This window comes from Cebus imitator, unplaced genomic scaffold (genome assembly GCF_001604975.1).
Source record: "Cebus imitator isolate Cc_AM_T3 unplaced genomic scaffold, Cebus_imitator-1.0 Scaffold137, whole genome shotgun sequence".
NCBI classification, from domain to species: domain Eukaryota; kingdom Metazoa; phylum Chordata; class Mammalia; order Primates; family Cebidae; genus Cebus; species Cebus imitator.
The window spans coordinates 4730524-4755203 of record NW_016107452.1 but is presented as its reverse complement, the minus strand read 5'-3'; the positions used below and the strand labels follow the sequence as shown (position 1 = coordinate 4755203).

The 24680-nt window shown below is 47.3% G+C and overlaps 1 protein-coding gene across 5 annotated transcripts in view; it reads right to left on the bottom strand.

The window, feature by feature from the left end:
- PLCG2 (phospholipase C gamma 2) overlaps window positions 1-24680 on the bottom strand; it is a 178711-nt gene that overhangs the window by 78355 nt on the left and 75676 nt on the right. For 4 of the 5 annotated variants that reach the window (XM_017541868.2, XM_017541870.2, XM_037743220.1 and 1 more), the window contains 6 exons: window positions 23375-23468; window positions 22575-22622; window positions 13853-13937; window positions 12230-12313; window positions 3285-3328; window positions 905-977 (listed from right to left, as the gene is read on the bottom strand). In XM_017541868.2, coding sequence (XP_017397357.1) covers window positions 905-977; window positions 3285-3328; window positions 12230-12313; window positions 13853-13937; window positions 22575-22622; window positions 23375-23468 — 428 coding nt within the window. The remainder of the gene's footprint in view (window positions 1-904; window positions 978-3284; window positions 3329-12229; window positions 12314-13852; window positions 13938-22574; window positions 22623-23374; window positions 23469-24680) is intronic. The other variant, XM_017541869.2, reaches the window with a different exon arrangement.

Sequence of the window (24680 nt, the reverse complement as noted above, 5' to 3'; positions counted from 1 at the left end):
GCCCACAAGCAAACCCTGTCCATGGAGACTGTCCCATGCATCATGTGTTTAAAGATAGCTGCGCTATTTTATCTCCCAGGGGACCTGGCAGACTTGATCATTCTGGTCACATACTCCCTTAAGTCAAGGAAGACTTCCCAGGCAGTGACCCCTGAAGTGATGCCAGAAAAGCTAAAGCCAGCCAGGTGATGGCAGCCCCATCCTCAGGCCCTCATCCCTCCTTCCCTCCCCTAGAATTTTCTCATTCTTCCCATCCTCAATGTGTTCCTTAAAAAGAGGCCCAACATGAGGCTGTTCTGATCCAAGTTTCAGTGACATCTGACAACAAGCTGAAGTATCTGGCACCTGGGAGACTACAATCATTCCATGAAGACAGGTGACCAGGTGAGCACAGGTGGTCAGGTGAGCACAGGTGACCAAGTGAGCACAGGTGACCAGGTGAGCACAGGTGGTCAGGTGAACACAGGTGGTCAGGTGAGCATAGGTGATGAGGTGAGCACAGACGGTCAGGTGAGCACAGGTGGCCAAGTGAGCACACGGGGTCAGGTGAACACAGCTGACTAGGTGAGCACAGATGACCAGGTAAGCACAGGTGACCAGATGAGCACAGGTGACCAGGTAAGCACAGGTGACCAGGTGAGCACACAGGGTCAGGTGAACACAGGTGACTAGGTGAGCACAGGTGACCAGGTGAGTACAGGTGACCAGGTAAGCACAGGTGACCAGGTGAGCACAGGTAACCAGGTAAGCACACAGGGTCAGGTGAACACAGGTGACTAGGTGAGCACAGGTGACCAGGTAAGCACAGGTAGCCAGGTAAGCACAGGTGGCAGAAGGGTGAGACCAGTCCACAGCAGCAGCCCGCCAGCTCCCCCAGCCACCCACAAACCTTATGCTCTCTCACCTGCTGTTCATGTATGAGAAACCTCTGAAAGTCATGAAGGTAAACAGCAGAGGCATCCGGCCTGTCCGTGTTCCTGTCCTCGGGAAAAGCAGGGGTGGTCAGAGACAGGCACATTCAACAGAGGAGTTGAGAGGAGATGCCAGCCAACAGGGCAGCCTGCCACCCAGAGTATCCCATTGAGTCTGGTGCTGTGTTAGGTACCAGGTTGGAAGACACAGGCGAGTGATACAATGTCCCTCACCTACGAGGATTCAGAGGGGCCCTGGCATCAGAATCTCAAGGGGCAGGCTCTGGTATCTGCATTTAGCTGCCCCCAAATAGTTCTGGTGCACTCCCAGGTAGAGGAGCACCTCATGGAGTGTGGCCATGGGGAAGACAGGTAAACCAGGCATTTGGGGTACAGGGCAGCAAGAGACAAGGGTGGGAAGAGAAGGGCAGAGTGGGAACAGCCAAGGGGGTCCCAAACCCAAACCTGGAGGGCCAGAGGGGCTTTCCTGAGGAAAGAACACTTACTTGAGTTCCAGAGAATGAGGTGGGGTGAGCCAGAAAGAGATGCCGAGAGTGCCAGGCAAAGGAAACCGCAGATGCAAAGGCCTTGAGGAAAAGAGAGAAGGGCAGGGAGGAGGGAAAAGGAGGTAGGAAAGAGGGAGCGCAGGCCAGAGGGGGGACTGCAGAGTGAAATGTGGAGGAAACGCGGGCACATGAGCGCACCTACCCAATGCCCGGGCAGGGCTGGACATGCCACCCGCCTGCATAGGGGAGCTGGTGTTGAAGAAAGAAAAGGAGCCAGACCCAAGGGCCTCCTCAGAAGCCACGATCCAGAGTTCACTGGGTCATCGAGGCTCTGGAGTGGGGGACAGATGAGCCCCCCAGACTCTAGGCCATCAGGGAGAAATTAACTGGAGTGTGCAAGACACCACTGTGGACCGAGCAGAGGTCGGGTATCAGGGAGGGAACACCACTATGTGAATAATGGCAGGACTCCCGCCTTGGCCAGCAGGTCACTGGCATATGGCTTCCTGGAGAGGCATTCACAGCCACCAGAAAACCTCACTGGGCCAGCACCAGCCACGCCTGGGTTGGATGGGGAGTACGTTCTGCTGCATGGAGCTTTCCAAGGAAATGGGTCGATTTCCCTGAGTACTTGCAGGAGCGTGGGGAAAAGAGGTCTATTTGAAATAGTAAGAGCAATGAAACATACCCTGAGCTTTCTCCCTTTACTCAACACTCAGGGTCCTGGAGTCTGTTGTCTTATTACGAGTACATTTCTACCCTTTCCTCATCAGCCTCACGGTCTAACATTAAGCTTTTCATTAAGATACTACATAGAAATTACGGCTGGACACGGAGGTGCACGCCTGTAATCTAGGCACTTTGGGAGGCCGAGGCGGGTGGATCGCCCGAGGTCAAGAGTTCAAGACCAGCCTGGCCAACACAGTGAAACCCCGTCTCTACAGAAAATACACACACACAAAAAAAAAGATAGCTGGGTATGGTGGCGTGTGCCTGTATTCCCAGCTACTCCAAGGCTAAGGCAGGAGAATCAAGTGGACCTGGGAAGTGAAGGTTGCAGTGAGTCAAGATTGTGCCACTGCACTCCAGCCTGGGCAACAGAGGGAGACTCCAACTCAAAAAATATAATAATAATATATATGTGTGTGCGTGTGTGTGTGTGCATGCTATATAAAAATTAGATTCATTTTATTTATACTGTGTAGTCTTGTTTCTGATTTGAGAAGTGACAGAGGGAAAAGTTGCTCACCAAAGAGGACTGGATCAATGTGCCCCAGCCCATTAACTCCAGGACCAACATGTCTCCCAGTCAGATAGGCTGGGAAACACACGTCTCAGAAGTTCCCCACCTTGGGAATCATGGAGCACAGTAAATGTTCTGGTCAGTCCTGCAGCACTGACTTTTTCATAACAGTAGCACTACTTATGAGCCCTTCACGGGTGCCAAGCACCATGTGAAGCAGTTTATACACTTAAACTCATTTTAATTCAGTTAAACCTGTTTAACAAGGAATTTTTCACTTACTTGATCATGAACATTAGTTTTTGGAAAACAAAAACACACAAAAAAAACAATTAACCTGTCACATATCATGAGGCACGTTTGGGGAAAGGAGGCCCTGAGGCCACAGGCTTTTCTACAGAAACTTCTAAAACATCCTCCCAATGCTCCATGCCCCACTGTTGCTACTGCTCATCTCTATCCACGCCACAGGTGTGGGATGGCCAATTCCCAGCAGGGGCGACCTGTCCCTGTGGAAGTCAGTGTCTGCACACACAGGCACCCCTCCCGGAGGCCGGCTGCGCACCAGGCACCGAACTGCGACACCGAACCGCCACCCCGAACAACATGCAAGAGCTGCCTCACCCCAGGATGAACACAGACGAATCCTTTTTGAATTCATCGAGAATCTGAAATGGAAAATACATACACAAGAAGAAACTTAGACAAGTCACTTAATGCAAAAGCAGAAAGATTTCTGTGGTTGTTAAAAAAAGTATCATTTTGTTAGATGCAACAAGATCATTAAAAATATCATTTTAATGGGTGTCAGTTGTAAATATTCAAACATAGCAGAAACTTAAGAAGCAAAAGGTAGAAGCCCTCCTTGTCCCCTCCACAGTCTTATTCCCAAGAAGCAATCACCCTTAAGAATTTCATAAGTTTCCTTCTAGAATTTGATTTAGGGATATTCACTTAACTGTATCATATCATGTCATTTCAGTACATTTCACAATTTTTTGCTGTGTTTCAAGCTTTACATATTAATCGCAACCTCAAATAACCCTGCTTTCCTCCTTCGAAAAATCACATTATATTCCACAATTTACACGTCACTTGACTTTCGTTACATCTGGTATTATTTTTTAAGTGTCCCTGTGTGTCTATTTCTGTATCTTTGCCCACTCGTGCCAGTTTTTCTATAGAGCAGACTCCTAGAAGGAAAAGCACCTAGACATAGCGCACTGTAAGCACACTGGCTTTGATAAATTCTGCCAACTTGCTCTCAGAACAGTTGAGATGGGCACCTCCACTGGGGCACACATACCTTTTTCCACACCCTCAGTGACAGGTTTCTTTAGAGCTAGCAACTCACTGTTACCCAGACTGAGTGCAATGGCATGATCATAGTTCACTGCAACCTCACTCTCCTGGGCTCATGTGACATCAGCCTCCTCAGTAGCTAGCACTACACACATGTGCCACCATGCCCGGCTAATTTTTTTCATTGTGTAGAGATGGGGTATTACTATGTTGCCCAGGCTGGTCTTCAACTCCTGGACTCAAGAGATCCTCCCTTCTGAGCCCCCTGAGTAGCTGGGATTATAGGCAACATTTCGAACATTTAATATTTCAAAGATGCATTTCTAATCTTCGAAGGCAAGAGGATGGAAGAAATACTGGACTGCTTCAGCTCTTCACAGCCCACTGCAGCCCAACTGCTGTATGATGAAGGGTCTCCTCCCCCAAGAGGGGGGCGCCATGGAGCACACCTCCCTCCAGCTTCGACCTGCACCAGCTCATTTTCTGTGCATTGTACTCAGGAACCCTGCACACCCACATCTTGTCCGTTTCTGCCCAGGCGGCATTGCTTCAACAGTCTTCAATGACACTGCAACGGGATAAGCACTTGAATAATTCCCACAGAAACAGAAATGCATCCACTAGCTCATGATCAATGCTACTGACATAAAGCAGCTCCTGCACCGGCTGACCCAGGGTCCTCTTGCTGAACTCCTTGCAGCCCAGGATGTCATGGGAAGTATCAGTGTTCTACAAAAGGAATCGCAGGCCTCTGGGAAGCATCAGAGAGCCCTCAACAGTTTGTGCAGGTGTGTGTTTCTTTTGGAGACATGATCAGCATCTCAAAGGAGTACGTCCCACCTGCTCTTGGAGTAGGTCACTTTAAAGGGGGCAGAGAAATGGGGCTGCCGCTGGGGCTTTGGGGCAGAGGTGGTCAAGGAAGACATTCTAAAGACAGAAGTTATAGCTAGTGTTATGGATAGGACTGTGTCCCAGGAATACATGTCCAAGTCCTAACACAGTACTCGAGAGCATGAACTTCTTGGGAACTAGGGTCTTTGCAAGATGCAATTAAGTTAAGATGAGGCCATGCTGGGTTAGGGTGGGCCGGAATACAGTGACTGGCTTCTTAAAAGAGAGAGATTTGGAGACAGAGAACCACACAGAGAAAAGGACACCAGGAGGTGATGGAGGCAGAGACTGGAACAATGACATCTACAAGCCGTGGAGCGGCAGCGTCTACGCACCAAGGAATGCTTGTAGGATTGCTGGCAGCCAGCAGAAGCCGCAAGAGAGGCCTGGAACACAGCCTTCCCTGGAGCCTCCCAAGGTGGTACGGCCCTGCCAACACCTTGACTTTGGACTCTGAACCTCCAGGATGGGGAGGGAATACATTTCTGTTGTTTTAAGCCAACACTTGCAGTACTTGCTGCGGCGGCCCAAGGAGACTCTGTCTTGGAACGCGGATTGCATGAGCTGGGGCAAGATGGTCACAGTCTCAGTCTCTCCTCCCACCAGTCCCATCGGGTAGTAAAATAAGCCCCATTTCAGAAACAAGCAACAGGCCCAGGGAGGCAAGGACTTTTCTCCCAACAAGTCCAGGGGCCAGAACTTCAACCCTGGCCCGCCTTGGTAAATCTCCAGCATCCCACACTATACGTACAAATGTGTATACAATAAATGAGATCCCAGCAATCAGAGAATATTCTAGATGCTACGGGTGCACAGTGGAGGCAGCCGTTAATTTATATTTAGCATCACCATGATGGGTTATGTGGTCAGATTCTACCTCACCAAGGCACAGGGGTTGCACTGGGCTTGTGTCACTCTGGGCAACATCCCAGAACCTTCCCACCTCAGCAAAGGGCCAGAGAGGTCAGGATAAACATCTGTATTGTTAACCACGGTGCCCTCTTGGGTCACGCACACATTTACTGGATCAGTGACTAAAGTAATGGATAAACTAATTTCCTCTGGTAGCTAAAAGGCTACAGGGAAATGTCATCTTTGAGTTGGGCCCCAGGAGAAGAAGTTACCAGCTGGACAAGAGAAGGGGCCATGCCAGAGGGAGGGGTCGTGGAAGCAGGGGTCCAGGGTACTAAGGGAGGGAGGGAGAGGAATGGGGTTTTTCCCACGTGGCTGGAGGCACACGCCCTTTCAGAACTGAAGTTGGTCTAACACACTCAATGGTGTTAGGATGTAGGAACCATTTGGTTCTGGAAGGCCAAGAATAAAGTCTCATTCATAGAAAAGCTAGCCCAGGCACGGTGACTCAAGTCCATAATCCCGGCACTTTGGCAGGCCAAGGTGGGCAGATCACTTGAGCCCAGGAGTTCAAAATCAGCCCAGGAAACATGGCGAAATGATCTCTACAAAAAGTACCAAAATTAGTCTGTATGGTGGCGCACACCTGTGGTCCCAGGTACTCGGGAGGCTGAGGTGGGAGGATCATTTGAGCCAGGGAGTCTGAGGCTCCAGAGAGCCATGATTGTGCCATCACACTCCAGCCTAGGTGACAAAGTGAGATCCTGTCTCAAAAAAAAAGAAAAAAGAAAGAAAGCAAAGCTGATGAGAGATTTTATGTGCTAACTTCTACACTGCACTCTTCTCTCACCGGCCACCGACAATGAGAAGAATCTGCACCGTCCCTGAGCTTCTCCACGAACATCATCACAGAATGCTCATCACTCACTTCCCCTACACCCACACCCATGTACAGCCCGGCAGCATAGCCCTCCAATGTGCTAGTGAATGTAGGATCATAGGGACAGTCACAGGTAGGCCGGCAGGCTTCTCAATTTTCTTTCTATTATTTGCAAGTGCTTCCTATTTTTACGTAAGAAATGCTGTAACCACGGGGGACTGCACAGGTTGGATCAGGAGGTAGCAGGGTAGCAGTCACGAAGCTGGGTATTAAATTATAATATTGGCAGATGACGCGCTTTGCTGTGTGAGATCTGCTGGGAAATGTGAGAAAAAAGACTTGGGTGAGGGCGTCAACAAAGTAGAAATGGCAGAAGTCGGCTGATGATACATGGGGGTCTGGTATGCTGTTATCTCTATCTGTGTACGCTTTAAATTTCTTTAATAAAAGGTTTCAAAAATTAAGAAGTATTCCATGGCTGTGCATCAAATTTGGGCAGAAAATCAAATCCTAGCTCTGCAGCTTACTAGTTAGTGGCCTGACCTCCAGCAAGTAACCTCTCTGGACCCCAGTTTCTTTTTCTTTCCTTTTTTTTTTTTCTAAACCCTCCCTCTAGTTCTGCAACACTGTAAACATTTTTCAGGTTTCTTTTTTTTTTTTCCTTATTTTTGGACCTCAGTTTTTTAATCTCTAAAATGGCAATAGCAACAGTAGCTCTTCCACAGGGCTCTGGGTGAGAATTAAATGTATACAAAACACACAGGACAGTAGGTCGGGCATGGTGGCTCACACCTGAAATCCCAGCTCTTTGACAGGCCGAGGTCGGTGGATTACCTGAGGTCAGGAGTTCAAGACCAGCCTGGCCAACATGGTGAAACCCCGTCTCTACTACAAATACAAAAATTAGCTGGGTGTGGTGGGGCATGACTGCAGTCCCAGCTACTCGGGAGGGTGAGGCAGGAAAATTGTTTGAACCCGGGAGGTGAAGATTGCAGCGAGCTGAGATTGTACCACTGTAGTCCAGCCTGGGAAACAGAGGGAGACTTTGTCTTAAAATAAAATAAAAATACAAAAATTAGTGAGGTGTGGTGGCAGATGCCTGTAATCCCAGATAGTCAGGAGGGTGACTCAAGAGAACTGCTTGAACCCAGGAGGCAGAGGTTCCAGTGAATCAACATCGTGCCATTGCACTCCAGCCTGGGCGACAGAGCAAGAGTCTGTCTTGGAAACACACACACATACACACACGCACACACACACACACACACACACACACACAGAGAGAGAGAGAGAGGACCGTGCCTAGCATACAGTCCACCTGAAAAAAGTTAGCTATTATCTTCATTAATAATATTGTTATTACAGCCTAGTTGGAGGCATCTCCCCTCACCAGAGGGACACAAACATGAGATTACATTTCGTATCCTCCTCCTGCTGCTAAGCTTTTGGATACTTTGAGGCTTGAGAGCTGCAACAAAGGCAGGTGGTTAGACACAAAGAGGAACTGGCAAGCCCACGTTGGAAACCATTTGGCTATTGATAAGCAAAAACCCACTCCCTGGATTTAGGTCTGGGGATTCTGAGTCACCATAAATAGCTCTGTCTTCTGCAGGAGCCTGAGAAATCAGCTAGGCCCTCTGTCCTCCCAAAGCACAATACTTTTCTCTGCCGTGTGCTTCCAGCCAGGATCTCAGGAAGTAAACAATCTCCTGACAGGTTTGGGGTAGACATTTACCTACACAAGAGCAGTGAAGTTCTTCAAGCTGGCCAGAAACTGTCTAAATTGCTAGGGACTTTGCTATTCAAATCTAAGTCATTAAATTTAAAAAATGCAGTGACCAAAGTGGGGAGTTATACCCTCAAACAGTGGAGATGAGGGTGGGCAACGCAAAATATCTTTGGGGTCAGGTATGCAACATAGATAAGTAGATGGAGCTGCACAGGGCTGGGTCATTACAGAGAACGTGGACTGTCCCATGGGGAGATGTCACCCTATTTATACCAAGATCTCGATTTTTTTCCCAAGGGAAGCAAAAAAAAAATCTAGATTTTCAATATGTAATATAATCTCCCAAATTTTAATTGTAGGCAATTAATTTTAAAAATATTTAAACGTTAGGTCAAGTACAACCAGCTGCAGGGTCAATGTGGCATTCTGGCCACCAGGGGTCAACCTTTGGTATCGGCAGAACCCTTCCCATACAAAGTTCCACATGGGGCAAACCAGGGTACCCCAGAGGATTCCAAGATTCTGTAAAACTCTGACTCAAATCTCTTTTTGTCCCTCATAAACACAAACACACAGACTAGCCTTAATAAGACCCATCATTAAAAGTATAGATTGAAATACATCTTATGTAGAATTTTATCACAGTAGAAACCAACCATGAATGGGTTCCTCTGCTGGCAGGTGAAATAGCTTTTGTATAAATCTTTTTTTTTAATTTTAATATTACTTAATAATACAGACAGGGTCTCACTATGTTGCCCAGGCTGGTCTCAAACTCCTGAGCTCAAACTCCTGCCTTGGCCTCCCAAAGTGGTGGGATCAGCGTGAGTTACTGCTTTCAGCCATATGCAATCTGATTCTCAAACTTTGCCGGGCATCTGTGTGATAACACAGCATCTTGAAATTTCAACGTAAGCTATTATTTTTTTAAAATGTTATTTGCAACTTCCTATCTTGAGTAAATCAAGTTTTTCTCAATCCTGGTCATCTGCATAAGATGACAGCCATCATCATTCCAAATTTCAAACACACACTGTCATCAAACGTTCTCATTATTATCAAGGACTACTTTTAAAGTTAAAGTATGCTAGTAAGCTTTTATGAAGCATGATTTTTGTTGTTGTTGTTGTGACAATTTCATGTTTAAAGGAGATGGGATTGGCTGGGTGCAGTGGCTCACACCTGTAATCCCAGCACTTTGGGAGGCCGAGGCAGGTGGATCACCTGAGGTCAGGAGTTCGAGACCAGCCTGACCAACATGGAGAAACCCTGTCTCTACTAAAAATACAAAATTAGCCTGGCATAGTGGCGCATGCCTGTAATCCCAGCTACTGGGGAGGCTGAGGAAGGAGAAATGCTTGAACCCGGGAGGTGGAGGTTGCAGTGTGAGCCGAGATTGTGCCATCGCACTCCAGCCTGGGTAACAAGAGCAAAACTCCACCTCAAAACATAAATAAATAAATAACAGCGGATTATACAGTTTTAAAAGTTTTATAGCCATTGATGTACTTTAATGCCTTCATTTTATAGAAAAGGCTAAGTGGGAGGGCAGAGATGGCTTCCCCCAACATCACTTGGTCAGTTAGAGGTCAAGTGGGGTCTAGATTCCAGATCTCCCAACTCCCAAGCCTACAATCTTTCTATTTCATTTGGCAAACCAAGAACTAATTATTAGATATGTGAAAAAATGAACACATTGCAATTCAATGTTCCACTCTATGAAATGTGTTTTTCCCCAATCTAGGCAGATAGGAAATGGCCCTCCCATTTCTCTACCTCTGATAAATCCGAAGTCCCCCGGCCAGTGGTCACCCAGCAAGTGGCCTCACTGTGTAGCCAGCCCCAAGCCCTGCATGCAGAAAGCAATTAATGACTGTCTTCTAGAAACACTCATATTCATCACTCAAAAATGCCTGTATTCCCAACTCCCAGCCTCTCACCGCACAGAGGAGAACACTGAAGCTAGGAGCAGTCAGTGGCTTGTCCAAGATCATGCAGCTAAGTGGAGGCACCACAGCTCCCTGGCTCCTAGTCCCACTACTCCCTGTGCCCTCACGGCTTTCCCTGGGGACTCTTTTGCAGCCTGCAAAGCCCTCCCCTCACAGTAACAGCAGCAGCCCCTATTTGCTGAGTGTGTACCCCTACCACGTACTGGACTTGATGCATTGCACAGAATGGCCTCAATTTTAAACCTTTATGCTCTATGGAACTTTTTTATTGCAAAGGTAACATGTTACTTGGAACATATTAGAGAAAATGCGCAGTGTAAAGAAAAGGTAATTATCCTTTCTGCCCATCTTCCCAACCCCTTCAGCACATACACAAAATCAACATTAAATGTGAGGCGTGTTTTCTTCCATACCTTCCTCCCTGCTCATAAACACATGTGCAAAAGGAGGGTTATTCATTCCAACTTTCTGTTTTAGGTTTGAGACAGAGTCTCACTTTGTTGCCCAGGCTGGAGTGCAATGGCACGATCTCAGCTCACTGCAACTTCAGCCTCCCAGGTTCAAATGATTCTCCTGCCTTAGCCTCTGAATAGCTGGGATTACAGGGGCACACCACTATGCCTGGCTAATTTTTGTATTTTCAGTAGAGACTGGGTTTTGCCATGTTGGCCAGGCTGGTCTCAAACTCCTGACCCCAAATGATCCACCCGCCTCAGCCTCCCCAAGTGCTGGGATTACAGGCGTGAGCCACCGTGCCTGGCCTGTATTCTACGTTTTTTAACAAAATAGCAGACCTAACTCCTCAGGTAAATCTGCTCCTGGCTTTCCTCACAAAATGTCACAAATATCGTCTCAGATTCACAGAAAGAGAACTGACGCATGCTTCTTAATCTGCTGCATAAGGTCACATAGTATGGACAGACCATAATTTACCCAGCACTTCTTCCATGAGAGACATTCAGATGATGCCCAGGTATTTTGCCAGCCTAAATAATGCTGCAATTAATAATCCAATAATATATTCTAAGGCCCCAATGTTTTCCTTTTCATAAAACAGAGTCCCCAAGATGCCACTATCAGGTCAAAGTGAACACACATCTTATTTTTTAAATAGTCTATTACTTTAACCAAAAAATATGTCCTCATAAAAAATACAAATAAAAGTATAAAAGGAATGGGCACAGTTGCTCATGCCTGTAATCCCAGCACTTTGGGAGACAGGGGTGGGCAGATCGCTTGAGGTTAGAAGCTCAAGACCAGTCTGGCCAACGTGGCAAAACCCTGTCTCTACTAAAACTACAAAAGTAGCCGGGCTTGGTGGTGTACATCTGTAATCCCAGCTACTTGGGAGGTTAAGGCATGAGAATCGCTTGAACCTGGGAGGCGAAGGTTGCAGTGAACCGAGATCATGCCACTGCACTCCAGCCTGCGCCATAGAGTGAGACTCTCAAAAAAAAAAAATAAAAATAAAGTAAATTCTCTGAGTGTAGAGACTCTTTTGCCTTCATAATCCAATCTCTAGCACATTTAGAAGGCACTCAATAAGCTAAAAAAAAAAAAAAGTGTAAAAAGAAGAAACATATACATAACTCCTCAATGTGGAGGTGGATATTAATAACAATGGCCATTTGCTAAATTTCCTTTCAGAATAAAATAATGCAGTAGAGTGAGTTGCACTTTTTTAACAGATTCAGAACAAATTCCAGTCAAACCTAGAGCCATTCATATTTCCACCAGGAAGGTATAGAAACACCATTTATGCACATTTTCCCCAAAGCTCTGTCACAGTTGAAGATTTCTGCCAATCTAATAGATGAAAATGGTATGCTTTTATCGCTCTCCTTTATATTTCCTTGACTAAAAGGGAGATTAAACACTTCTTGTGGGTTTCTTAGGAACATGCCAGACTTGGAAATACGTGGAAAACAGAAACATCATTTGATCACTTGTTCAAGAATCATCTTACCGATTTTTGCTGTTCAAACATAAGTTTTTTATAGAAGAGATGGAACTGTTCAAAGCTCAGCTCATCTTTGTGTGCTCCTACTTCCTGTAAATATGAAAAAAAGTGATCACATGATTTTTGATGTCCACCATAAGAATGGCTCCATGTGATTTACAGAATAATGGTTTCTCACAAATTGCATGCTATTTTATGGGTATGCTGAAGAGAGAGCTATGACCACACTGTTTCAGGGTCACCACTTTTGGAAGGAAAAAGCCATGCTATTCACCATGGCTTTCCTAGAACATTGGCAAAACTCAAACTCGCATTCCTCTAAATCAAAACCCTCCACATGTTTCCTAATTCCCCTGCCTATGAAAACATACTCACAGGGGCCCCTACCAAGTAAGACCCTCCTTTGAGCCCCAAAAGGGAAGAGTCTCAGTTAGGTTTGCAAGAGACATAATATATAACTCCTCCTTTTTTGGGCAGAAAACACTCTCTTTGGACTTCCAACTTCAGACATATTTGTAGAGTATGTACGTATAGGTCATTTTGTAAAGCATTTGGAGTCAGACAGATCTCAGCTCCAATCAGCTGATTCATGGCTTTGGGCAATTTCCTTGACCCTTTTAGACCCTCAGTTTTCTTTGCCTGTAAAATATGAGAACCACCACTATGCTCTTAGAGCTTCCCTGAAAGTGAAAAAGATATCTCTGCAAAATACCTGGTTCAGTAAATACTTGATAAAGTATTAAACACCGACTGCGTAGCTATCAATGGTAAATGTTTCTCCCATCTCTCTCCTCTTCTGACCTACTCTTCTCTTTCTGTTCTTGGATTAATCTGGACTTCCCAGGGCAGGTCAAAGGATGCTTGATAAGCAATAAAATGGGACAATTCTTCCAGGAGCTCATTAGTACAAAAATGAAATGATCTTTTTCAGCTGAGGAACCTTGTGATGGAGCTGATATTGACAGTGGGCACTGGAGTCCTCCACCTGGGGCTACTGGGATGGAGGTTGCTCATTTCCTAAGTAGAATCAGTATTTCCCTGTAGGCAAAAGATGGTACCCATTGTCTCCATCCCTGCTTCACCTGCTCTACTATAGCCCTTCACTCACGGAGTGGCTTTATTCCCCAGCCCCACCCACAACTTGATTACACAATATAAATTAAATGATGTAGAGAAGGATGGATGGTTGGAGAAACAGAAGAAGGAAAAAAAAAGGTACACTACCAAGACTTCCATACAAAATGCCATGGTCCTGGTACCCTACATAAGGAATGTTTCATAATATTTTCCAAAAGACATACATGCATTCATTTCAGTGCGGAAAAAAAAGGGCTGCAGTATGGTCAGGGAAATAGGGAAGGCTAGACTAGTGGAAAACAGGTCTGGGGGTAATGTTGCAAGTCCAGCAGCTCAGGAAACATGGTCTTTATTGATTACACCCTCTGCTAGGATCGAGAACATGGTCCTACGATATGTCTGTGATCCCTCTGTCTGGACTAAGGTGTACTCTGGAGACAAAGGACTTTCTTGGGCACTATTTCAAGGAACTCAAAAGCAACTCACAGCTTCATGAGAGAGGCTACGTCACTCTGCATTCATAAAATTCCCAGGCCGAGCCATGAAACTTACCACAAACTTATCTTTAAGGAACTTGGCACCGCTCACTTTGAAGTTGACCAACGGCAAGATGGTCTTCAACTCTCGGAGGCTGATGCTGCAAAAGAGGGAGACCCAGCTCCATCACCTTGAGGGTTTTCAACAGCACAGGATTTAGCTGCTCCCATCAGCTCCCACCTCAGGCAGCCCTCTATGAGAGAGCCTGGTCAACAGTTGTTTATGGAGCACTAACTAGGAAAAGACTCTGGGTCAAGGCGAGGGAGACACTCCAATGTGCAAGGCTGGTCTCCACCCTTCAGGGATGTCCATGGACAAGGGTCACATAGAAATTTACAGTGTAGAGTGATGCCCCAATGAGGTGGCACCTACACTGGAGGTTGCCAGTACAGGGTGATGCCCCAATGAGGAGGGCTGTTCTCTACCCTTCAGGAAAGGCCATGGAGGAAGGTTCTGCAGGAGATTAAGTGTGGGCAGAAAATGGTGTCAGATGACCAGATAATCTCAACACAAAATGCCATAGAAATCCCAAAGGCCCAATGTAAGTGTTGACATGATATGATTTCTGCCCAGGGCTCTGAATGTCAAAGTGAAGAAATCCAATGAAGCTTGGGCAAACAGCAGGAATAACTATGACACTCTTCAGGGAGCCAAACACTTTGTCACCTAATTAGTGACATGAATGGATCAACAAGACTCCTACTGACTCTACCTGCCACTCAGAGAAACCACAGCCACAGAATAGGCTTAGCAGAATCCGCTGGGAAAGACCCAGCTAAGCTTGATTCTAGTCTGGCACTGTGAAGAGACAGAGAGATATAGAGTAAGTAGGGACCCCCAGCAACCCCCAAAATAAGTGAAAAATAAAGCTTTCTCTTAATGCCACTGGGGTTCAGAGCAAGGCAAGGTCACTAAGGGCTAGAGAGGGAAAGTGGGAAGGAACAAGCCCTACATGGACACCTACTGTGTGCCATGCTGCCCTGAGGTCATCCAGTTGTTAAGGTTGCCTAATTGCTCACCACATCTACCTTTTGCAAAGTAAACGATTGACCCCCCCACCACCCACTAAGGCTCAGAACAGGCAAGGGCAGGGTGTCAAGGGGGTAGGGGGTACACAACACAGGGCTGGGAACTGGACGGCAGGCAGCAGAGCCTGGATCTGAATCAAATTCCAGGGCTCGGCCACAGCAATCTGCTTGAGTGTTTCTCTGAAGCCACATGGTGAAGTTCAGCTTAAGAGGAAAGCAAGGTGGACGCATCCCAGGCAAAAGCAGTAGCAGCAGTGGTAACAATGGTAGCAAAAGCTGAAACTTCAGCAGTGCGTATCACGTGACAGGTGTTCTAGGTGGTGCCTTATATGCACATTCACCTGTTTGATGCTTGAACAATTTTACGGGGCAGGTACCATGATCATCTCTATCTTCCAAGTGAGGAAACTGAGGCTCCTATCACTTTGGTGCCTTATCTGGGCTGGTCTCCAACTCCAACCCAGTCTGCCCACAACAATCACACCTGACTACCTCTCAGCCAGTGGCTCACACAAGGAGAGGTGAAGTTAGTGGGGTGGGTGAGTCAAGAACATAAGCTCCACACCCTTCTGGCTGAGCCAAGTGTTCAGCAGTGCTAAGACAGGGTGGTCAAGAACGGAAGCTTGCCCCAGGTCATGGCAGAAAACAGCCCAGTCTCCTTGCACCATCCTCCCAGCCTCTGCTGTGGCATTCAGAAGGAAAGAGCACGTCACTGCCCAGCCACTGCCCTGGAGAAGGTCCAGTGTGACTCTGGCCATCCTGTGTCCCCACCTCCAGCCTTCTTCCTCTGGTTCTAATGGCCTCTCTAACAGCAGAGACTTCAACTAACAAGATGCTCCCCAGCCATGTACCACTACTGCAGGGCCAGCACCCATGGCTTTCACAGACAGACCTTAAGGGCAGGAAAAAGCCACTGCTAGGCCAGCCGGGGCTGGCTGGGCAGAGCAGCCAGCAAGCTAGGGAAGTTGCCCCAGGGGCTTGCAAGAGCCCTTCTGCCTCAGCCCTGGGGATGGCCCAAGGAAGAGCTTGGCCAGGGCAGGATGAAGGTGGAGGAGCAGCAGTGAGAGGGGTGGTGGAGAGAGGAGCCAGGCCACCCTGGTGGCCCAGTGGACCTCATCCTGGGAGCAAGGGACAGGTCAGAGTCCCCCAGGAGCCCAGGCAGCAGCAGGTCAAAGAAGCCATCCCATGTCCAGGAACAGAGAGGCTGAGGGGTCTGGGGAGCCAGAGCACCAAACCCAGGAACCAGGCGCATGAGCTCAGGAGCCAGTGGACCAAACCAAGGAACCAGCGGCACGAGCGTCCAAGCACCTGAGACATGGGAGCCCACCTGGTCCAAAGGCCTCCCTTACGGTGCGAACACCGTAAACAGCAGCCTCCACTTTCACACGTCCTCCAGGGGATTTCCATGCACACTCAGCTTTGAAGCCTGAGAGCTTCTTTGGGCTCTTACTGCCAGGACTGCCTCACCCAATTCCCCGCTAAGCGAGCCCTTCCCTCACTCCCACCTGTGGGTGTGTGGGTGTCGTGCTGCAGGGCCCCACTCAGACCAGCACCAGGGGGCTGAGCCCCCAGTGCTGCAGCGGAGGAAGCCAACAGCTCAGCTTCACCCCTTTCTGCGACCTGTCATCCCCTAGAGTGCCTTACCCAGGTCAAAGCCTATTCCAAGGCAGCCAGCGCTGACACCTGGTCCACACATGGGAACGAAGGCCTGACCCTCTGGCCTCAATTTAGGACAGCCGTGACTCTCCCACTGCCTGTTCCAGCTGCCCTCCCTCCCCCTGGGTGATGACCCCCCATGTGCTCCCCAGTAAGCCTCCTGCACACAAATATACATCTCAAATCCTATTTCCTGGGGGCTCAACCTACAGCTGCAGGTCAGGAACCAAGGCAATCCCTTTGGGGAGGGAAGGCACTATTCCCGGAATGGGTCACCAACAGCCCCTCCCTCTTCCATGGCCAACAGCACTGAACAATCACAGCATCCTCCCTGCTCAGCCGGAGAAGTTCCCAGGGTCCTTCTACTCTGCACCCAGGCAGCCATCACCAAACAATTAACGACAGCAGCCCCATGACACTTACCGGCACCTCCACTGCCCCCAGCTCTTTTGCAGGAACAATGGCAGTAAGGTTTGTCGAGGGCTTGCCGTGAGCCAGGCACAGTCCACACGCACTTCACATATTAACTCCTGAGCCCTAACATCTGCCCTGGGAGGTGGGGACTATTAATTTATCTTTTACACATGAGGAAACTGAGGCCCAGAGAAATTAAATCATTTGCCCCAATTCACACAACCGGTCAGTGTGAGGGATGAGATTCAAGCCTCGGCACGGTCCGACACAACTTTCGACAATGGTGGACACGCCTGTGCTGTCCGAGGCTCTAGCCACTAGCCACACGGCGATGCTGAGCTTCTCAAATGCAGCTAGTTCCATTGAGGAGCTAAGTTTTTTATTTTATTTTATTTCGTTGAAATGGCCATCAGTGGTGTAGGGTACCCCGCCGGCCAGCGCAGCCCCAGAGGTCTCCCAGAACAGCCGCATCTATATCACCTGGGATTTGTTGAAATGCAAATTCTTGAGCCCTACCCACCATCATCAATCAGCAACCGCCGTGGAGCCCAGCAGCCTCCACTTTCACACATCCTCCAGGCGATTCCCATGCATGCTCAAGTTTGAAAATTGCTCTCTAGATGGCCCTAACCTTCAACCCCAGCTTCGTAGTAGAATCTTATTTAAAAATTTCCAATGCCAGAGGCCAGGCCCAGGACAGCAAAATTGGAATCCCTACTGCTGTGGCTCTGCTAAAGCTCCCCGGGTGACTCTAATATTCTGGATCCTCAAATCAGAAGCCTAGTTGCGTTCATGTTGAAGGAGATAAACGGACCCACCCACCTGCCTTCCACCTGCAACCCCCTCACCCTTTGCCACCTCCCTGTAGAGTATTTCCTCCGTCCCTGCCTCAGAGAAGGGGAAGTGCACCTTCTGCTTATCCAAATTGAATGTTATATACCAAGAGGGCAAGGGCAGAGGAGGGAAAGGAAGTAAGTGTTGCTGAGGAGATGAAGAAAACAGAAACCCGTGCATCGCTGTGAGAAGGTGTAACCGCTGGAGCAAACAGCACGGCAGTTCCGCAGAATAAAGAGAATTCCCATTTGATCCAGCAGTTCAGCTTCTGGATATATACACAAAGGAAGGTAAAGCAGAGGCTCAAACAGATCTGTATACCCATGTTCACAGCAGCGCTATTGACAACTGCCAAAAGGTGGAAGCAACTCAAGGGTCCATCGATGGACCAATGGACAACGTGCAGTCTAGCTGTACAATGGACTATTATTGAGTCGTAAAAAGGAAGAAGACGCTAACACATGCTACAACACAGATGAGCCTTAGAGACGTTACACTGAGTGAAATAAGCCAGACACAAAAGGATGAATATTGTATTATTCTGCTTAGATGAAGTACCTGGAGCAATCAAATCCAGGGACACAGAGAGTAGAATGGTGGTTCCAGAGGCTGAAGGGAGAAGCAATGAGGAGTTCCTGCTTAATGGCTACAGAGTCTCAGCTTGGGATGATGAAAATATTCTAGAGATGGATGGTGGTGATGGTGGCAGGCCCATGTGATATACTTCATTCCACAGAACTACGTATCTAAGAATGGCTAAAATGATCAATGCTGTGGCCGGGCGCAATGGCTCACGCCTGTAATCCCAGTACTTTGGGAGGCTCAAACAGGCAGATCACCTGAGACCAGGAGTTCAAGACCAGCCTGACCAACATGGTGAAGCCCCATTTCTACTAAAAATATTTTAAAAATTAGCCGGGCATGCGGGCTCATGCCTGTAATCCCAACTACTTGGGAGGCTGAGGCAGGAGAATCACTTGAACCTGGGAGGTGGAGGTTGCAGGGAGTCAAGATCGCTCCACTGCATTTCAGCCTGGGCAACAAGAGCAAAACTCCGCCTTAAAAAAAAAAAAATCAGTGGTGTTCTATGTTTTAGTGTTGTTATCACAAAACAAATTTTAACATTTGTTTTTAATTTTTTTTCATCATAAGGTGATTGGTCAGAGTGTGGGAGGGAAGATTTCTACGTTTTCCTCAGCTCTCAACAGCACAATTTTTTTTAAATTTTGTTGGTTTTGTTTTTTTGAGATGGGGTCTCACTCTGTTGCCCAATCTGGAGCTCAGGTGCATAATCATGGCTTACTGCAGCCTCAACCTCCCTGGGTTCAGATGATCCTCCCACCTCAGCCTTTCAAGTAGCAGGACTACAAATGTGCACCACTACACCCAGCTAACTTTTCTGTACTTTTTGTACAGATGGGTTTCGCCATGTCACCCAGGCTGGTCTCCAACTCCTAAGCCCAAGCGATCCACCCGCCTTGGCCTCCCAAAGTGCTGGGATTACAGATGTCAGCTACCATGCTCAGCCAATAGCACATTTTTTTAAAAAAAGGAAAAGCAAAAACAGTGGGGAGAGTGAGTCTACAAACCCTGGGGCCATCCCTGACAATCTGGGCTGCTTTAGTCAAGTCACTTAACCTCTCTGGGCCTCAGTGTCCTCACATAGAAATGGTGTGAGGCCGGGTGCAGTGGTTCACACCTGTAATCCCAGCACGTTGGGAGACTGAGGTGGGCAGATCACGAGGTCAGGAGTTCAAGACTGGCCTGACCAACATGGTGAAACCCCATCCCTACTAAAAATACAAAAAAATTAGCCAGGTATAGTGGCGCACACCTGTAATCCCAGCTACTCAGGAGGCTGAGGAAGGAAAATCGCTGGAACCCAGGAGGCAGAGGTTGCGGTGAGCCCAGATCGCTCCATTGCACTCCAGCCTGGGAGACAGAGCGAGACTCTGTCTCAAAAAAAAAAAAAAAAAAAAAAAAATGGGTCCAAGAGCACCCAGCTTATACCCATCAGCCAAGAGCATATCCTAAGGATGTGAAGTGCTTATTACAGCTTCAAAGCTAGCTGTAAACAAATTCCAGTTGCTACCATTTGCCTCTAGAAAAGTCGACAAATGAAAGAGTGTGTTTGGGCCAAGCAAAACACCCGAGGCTCGTCCACTGCCCGGGCTGGGCCAGCTCAGAGCCTGCCCCCGCTCGCCTTCAGCCTTTCCTCTGCTTCTGTGACTCCTTTGTTTTCCTTCAGGAAACATGATTAGTCTCGTGGGTGACAGGAAAGGGAGGGAAATTGGCAGACCAAAAGCTGGTTGCTCTTTCATTGGCACCTTGGTCAAAGTTCATTTTGCAAAGCTCCCTCCAGGCTTCCCAGAACCACGGGAAAGGTGGGATTTTCCACATGTTGACAGACAGCAGAGCTCTGCCCACTGGGAGGGAGGTAGAGGAGAGGAAGCCTGTGAGCATGCAGGGATGAACTCAGTCCAGAAACAGGAAAGGCTCTCCCTGCAGAGGGTCCTGGACCAGCCGATGGGAAGATGGAGCTCTATGCAAGACCTGCCAGATTCCTCCTGAGCAAGAGTGGGTATCCATTTCTTGACCTCACAGATGAAGAGAAGAGCACACTTCAGGAGCAGATTGACCTCCCCATACCAGCACTGTGGGGGTGGATCCCTCTCTCATCCCTGTGCCAATCTCAACTATGAATCACCATAAGCCACGGAGAAAGAAAACTCAGAGAGGACATCACCTCCGAGGCTGAAAGAGACCAGTGTGTACCAAATCTTCCAACATAAGGACCTCACTGGATCCATCTCAGTAACACTAGAGGGTGGTCCAGCGTGGCAGGGAGCAGTCAGGGCATGATGGATGACAGGCAGAGGAGGGAGAGAAAAGCAGGTGGACAGAAAAGCATGGAGTGAGCTACTGGTTGACCTGACATTACCAGACTTTTAACCACTTCCTGGTTAAGAGTTCCAAATCCTCCCACTGGGCATATGAAGAGACCGGGGCAGTACACCCAAACCCTGACGTCAACAAGTAATAGAGGACATTGACCAGACACGAAGTCACCTTCAAGATAGAAAGATTTTCAGGAACAAAATGGAGACCTGGTGGAGCTTAGTTATTGGATATTAACTAAGGTAATGACTTATCTAGATAGGATAATGATATATCCACATAGGATAATGATGTACCTAAACCAAGAATGAATGAGAAGAGTATTTTACCAAAAAATAAGGTCTCTTGGCCCGGCGTGGTGGCTCACACTTGTAATCCCAGCACTTTCAGAGGCTGAGGTGGGTGGATCACAGGTCAGGAGTTGGGGACCAGCCTGACTGACATGGTGAAACCCTGCCTCTACTAAAAAATTAGCAGGGCGTGGTGCAGCGCACCTGTGGTCCCAGCCACTCAGGAGGCTGAAGCAGGAGAATCACTTGAACCCAGGAGGCAGATGTGGCAGAGAGCCGAGATCACGCCACTGCACTCCAGCCTGGGTGACAGAGCGAGACTGCATCTCAAACAAACAAACAAAAATAAGGTTTTGTGAGGTTAACGTGAGACAGTGACTCTGAAGTGCTCGTGCAATGCCTGGCGTGCCAAATACATGGGTGTTCAATAAATGGGAGTTTTTATCATTGTTAATAAGAACTGAATCACACCTCAAAAAAAGAATGAATTTAAAATGCTCAACCTCACCCATAAAGAAATGCAAATTTAAGCAAAACCACTTGGTTGCCTCGGTTGCAGATGAACAAAGATCAAAGTATAATGGGATAACGAACCATGAGGAAATGGGCGTCTTCTTGCACCACTGGGAGAAACATTATATAAATTGCTACCTCTAGCTATCACACTATTAGACCAGCAAACATTGTGCTACTGGTACTCACTTCTGAGAATGTATCCTACCCACAGCCACCTTAAGTGAGTTTACTGAAAGATAGGCCCAAAGGTTTCCGTAACAGTGTTATTCACAAAAATAATAAAGGATTAGGAGAAAGTCTCTGTCCAACAACAAGGAAATGATTTCTGACAACCCATTAATCTAAGGAAAAAACAAAATCACGTTTGCTTTTAAAAAAAAAAAAAAATGTCTAGGTAAGACCTCACTTCTGCAAAACAATAATAATAAACAGCCAGGCATGGTGACACACACCTGTAGTTCCCAGCTACTCAGGAGGCTGAGGCGGGAGGATGATCTGAGCCCAGGAGCTTGTGGCTTTAGCAAGCTATGACTGTACCACTGCACTCCAGTCTGGGCAACAGAGAGAGACCCTGTCTCTAAGTGGTAGTAATAATAGTAATAGTCTGGCATAGAGTTTTGTGCCAGACTGATAGGGAACTTCTCCAAGAGGTTCTATGCAGTGAAAAAATCAAGTAAACTAAATACATTTTATCACATCACCCGACACATCTCTACCAGCCCTAAGAATCACCTGGTTTACTTTTTCATAGTCAATCTCTCTCCTGCCACAAAGTAAGGGCTGGTGCCATCAGGATTATGTTTACTGCTGTATTCCCAGGATATTAAAGGTGCTCAAATATTTATGCCAAGGTCCAAATGCCTCATGGCAGAGATCATCTCTGAGGCTGGACTCGAATTTTCCACTGGAATAGAGGATCCCGCAAGGAGGAGGATTTTGTCATCATCAACCTCAGGACCCAACATGACATCTGCAGATCACACTGGACACGGTGAAGACCTTGCCCACCACAAGTCATGTTCCCACCCGCTTGGGAGGTTTAAAGAAAGAATGAAAATTGAACTCCAAAGTGATCAGAAGAAAACTGTGAATGACTCTTACCTGTTTCTTCTGGTTTGATCCACAGAATATATCTGCTTTCTCAGCCAACTAGAAAGAAATTTGAGACAAAAGGAAGAGAGAAAGAGAAAATCAGAAAATAGTGCAAGTCTAAGGGAGTCCTATGGGATGTGCACAAAAGAAACTGGAACAGAAAGGAGGGGTTTTCCAACTTTCTAACAAGGGCAGCCTGGGAAACAGTTTTCTCCTAGTAGTAGAAAGGTCTATCTAAGCCAAGATTTCAACTCCAAAAGGCCAAACTTCTTTACATTGACAGTTCTTTCTGATGACAGTCATTAACTCTGAAAAAAGCTGGAAAGAAAAACAGTGCCAAGTAGAGGACTTTGGTTTACTGGAAGGAAAATAACTCACACCCCAATGCCGATCCAGACTCCCATGACACTGAAGAGACAGTCTTGAGGTCTTCGTCAACCCACGAGGGAGTGATAGGTAGAAAATTCCAGACCTTGTGTCTGTCCTCTGATCAGTCCACTTAATCTCTCATTAAATCCTTTAAGAAGGAAGCCCTGTTTTCCCCCAACACATACCCCGGGAATATTTCTACCTCAAGCTCAATGCACCACTCACCCCAACAAGCCAAGGCTAAAAACTAGCACAGGAAAACGCTCTTATTTGAAATACTGTAGAGCTCACACGGCTACTGGGCACCCATTACATACAAGTCACTGAATGAGTCTTAAAAAAGCAATGTTCCTTTATTTTTTTTCCTGTAGCCCATGTTGGCTAAAGGCAGCAGAATACAGGAATCAGTGACTACGGAAATAAAGGCAAACGCCAACTACCTCTCGATAATGGTGGGTGTGGACGCATTCATCGCTTCTTGGTGTAAGATTTTCAAGCCAGAGAGCCAGTTAACTGCATCCTCTCTAGAGTCAGCTGGAGTGGAGAAAGCAAACAGGAACGCTGTGTTAATTCCTGGGAAGACATCTGCTTAGAAAGCCCGGCCCCATACAGATCACGAAGATGGGAGAAACCTATGCCAGTTTCCAGTTTTGCAGGAGGCAAAGAAAGCATCCCCTTCACATCTTCATGGCTCTAGGACCTGCCTTTTGTCTGAGATGGAGCCACACATTCAGGATGAGCTTTGTACCCCAGGGGTGACAAGTGGGTTATTCCTGTGCCAAATGGAATCAGCTAAGAACGGAGGGAGTGTTGGGAAATATTACTATCATATCATTAACATCATTTGAGCACTAACTATACATATGCTGGATATTGTTCTAAGTGGTTTTCCTATATTGATCCCACAAGGGAAGTACTACTATATTCCCATTTAACACATGGAGAAACCACTAAACCTAAGACAGGTTCAGGGATGAGTCCAAGGGCACATCGCTCCTAGCAGCCAGCAGACACCGACTGTTTGCATTCCTTCACAATTCATATGTTGAATCCCTAACCCCTGAGGTAGGGCCTTTTTGAGGTACTTAAGTTTAGATGAACTAATGAGGGTAGGGCCTCCAAGAAGGAATTAGTGCCCTTCTAGAGAAGAGAAAGAGAGATCAGAGCTTCCTCTCCGTCTAGCCCACACTGAGGAAAAGCCATGTGAGCACATAGCAAGAAGGCAGCTGTCTGCAAGTCAGGAAGGGAACCCTCACCAGAACTCAACCATGCAGCATCTTGATTTTGGACTTCCCTGCCCCAAGAACTGTGAGAAAATAAATGCATGTTGTTTAAGACCCCTCATCTACGCCATTTTGTTATAGGAGCAGAGCACACTGAAACACTGCAAGACACAGAATTTTAAACAAGAATCCATTATCTTACCCTGGCAGCACATTGACTCCAGGAATGAAAAAGCTGAGGAATTCAAACCCAGGTTTGCAACTCCAGAGCAGAGTTTCTCAACCCCAACTGCTCAGGAGAATCGCTTGAGTGCTTTTCAAAACCCCAATACTTAGGTTCCTCCCTAAAGCAATTAAACCAGAAGACAGGGATGAGGGAGAAAACAGGTGGAAACATCCACGCAGTGCCAAAGTGTAGCAGAGGGTGAGCTATCAGTTTCCCTTGCTGCTATAACAAATGACCACAAACTTAGTGGCTTAAAGTAATACAGGTTTATTTTCATACCGTTAGAGAGGCTAGAAG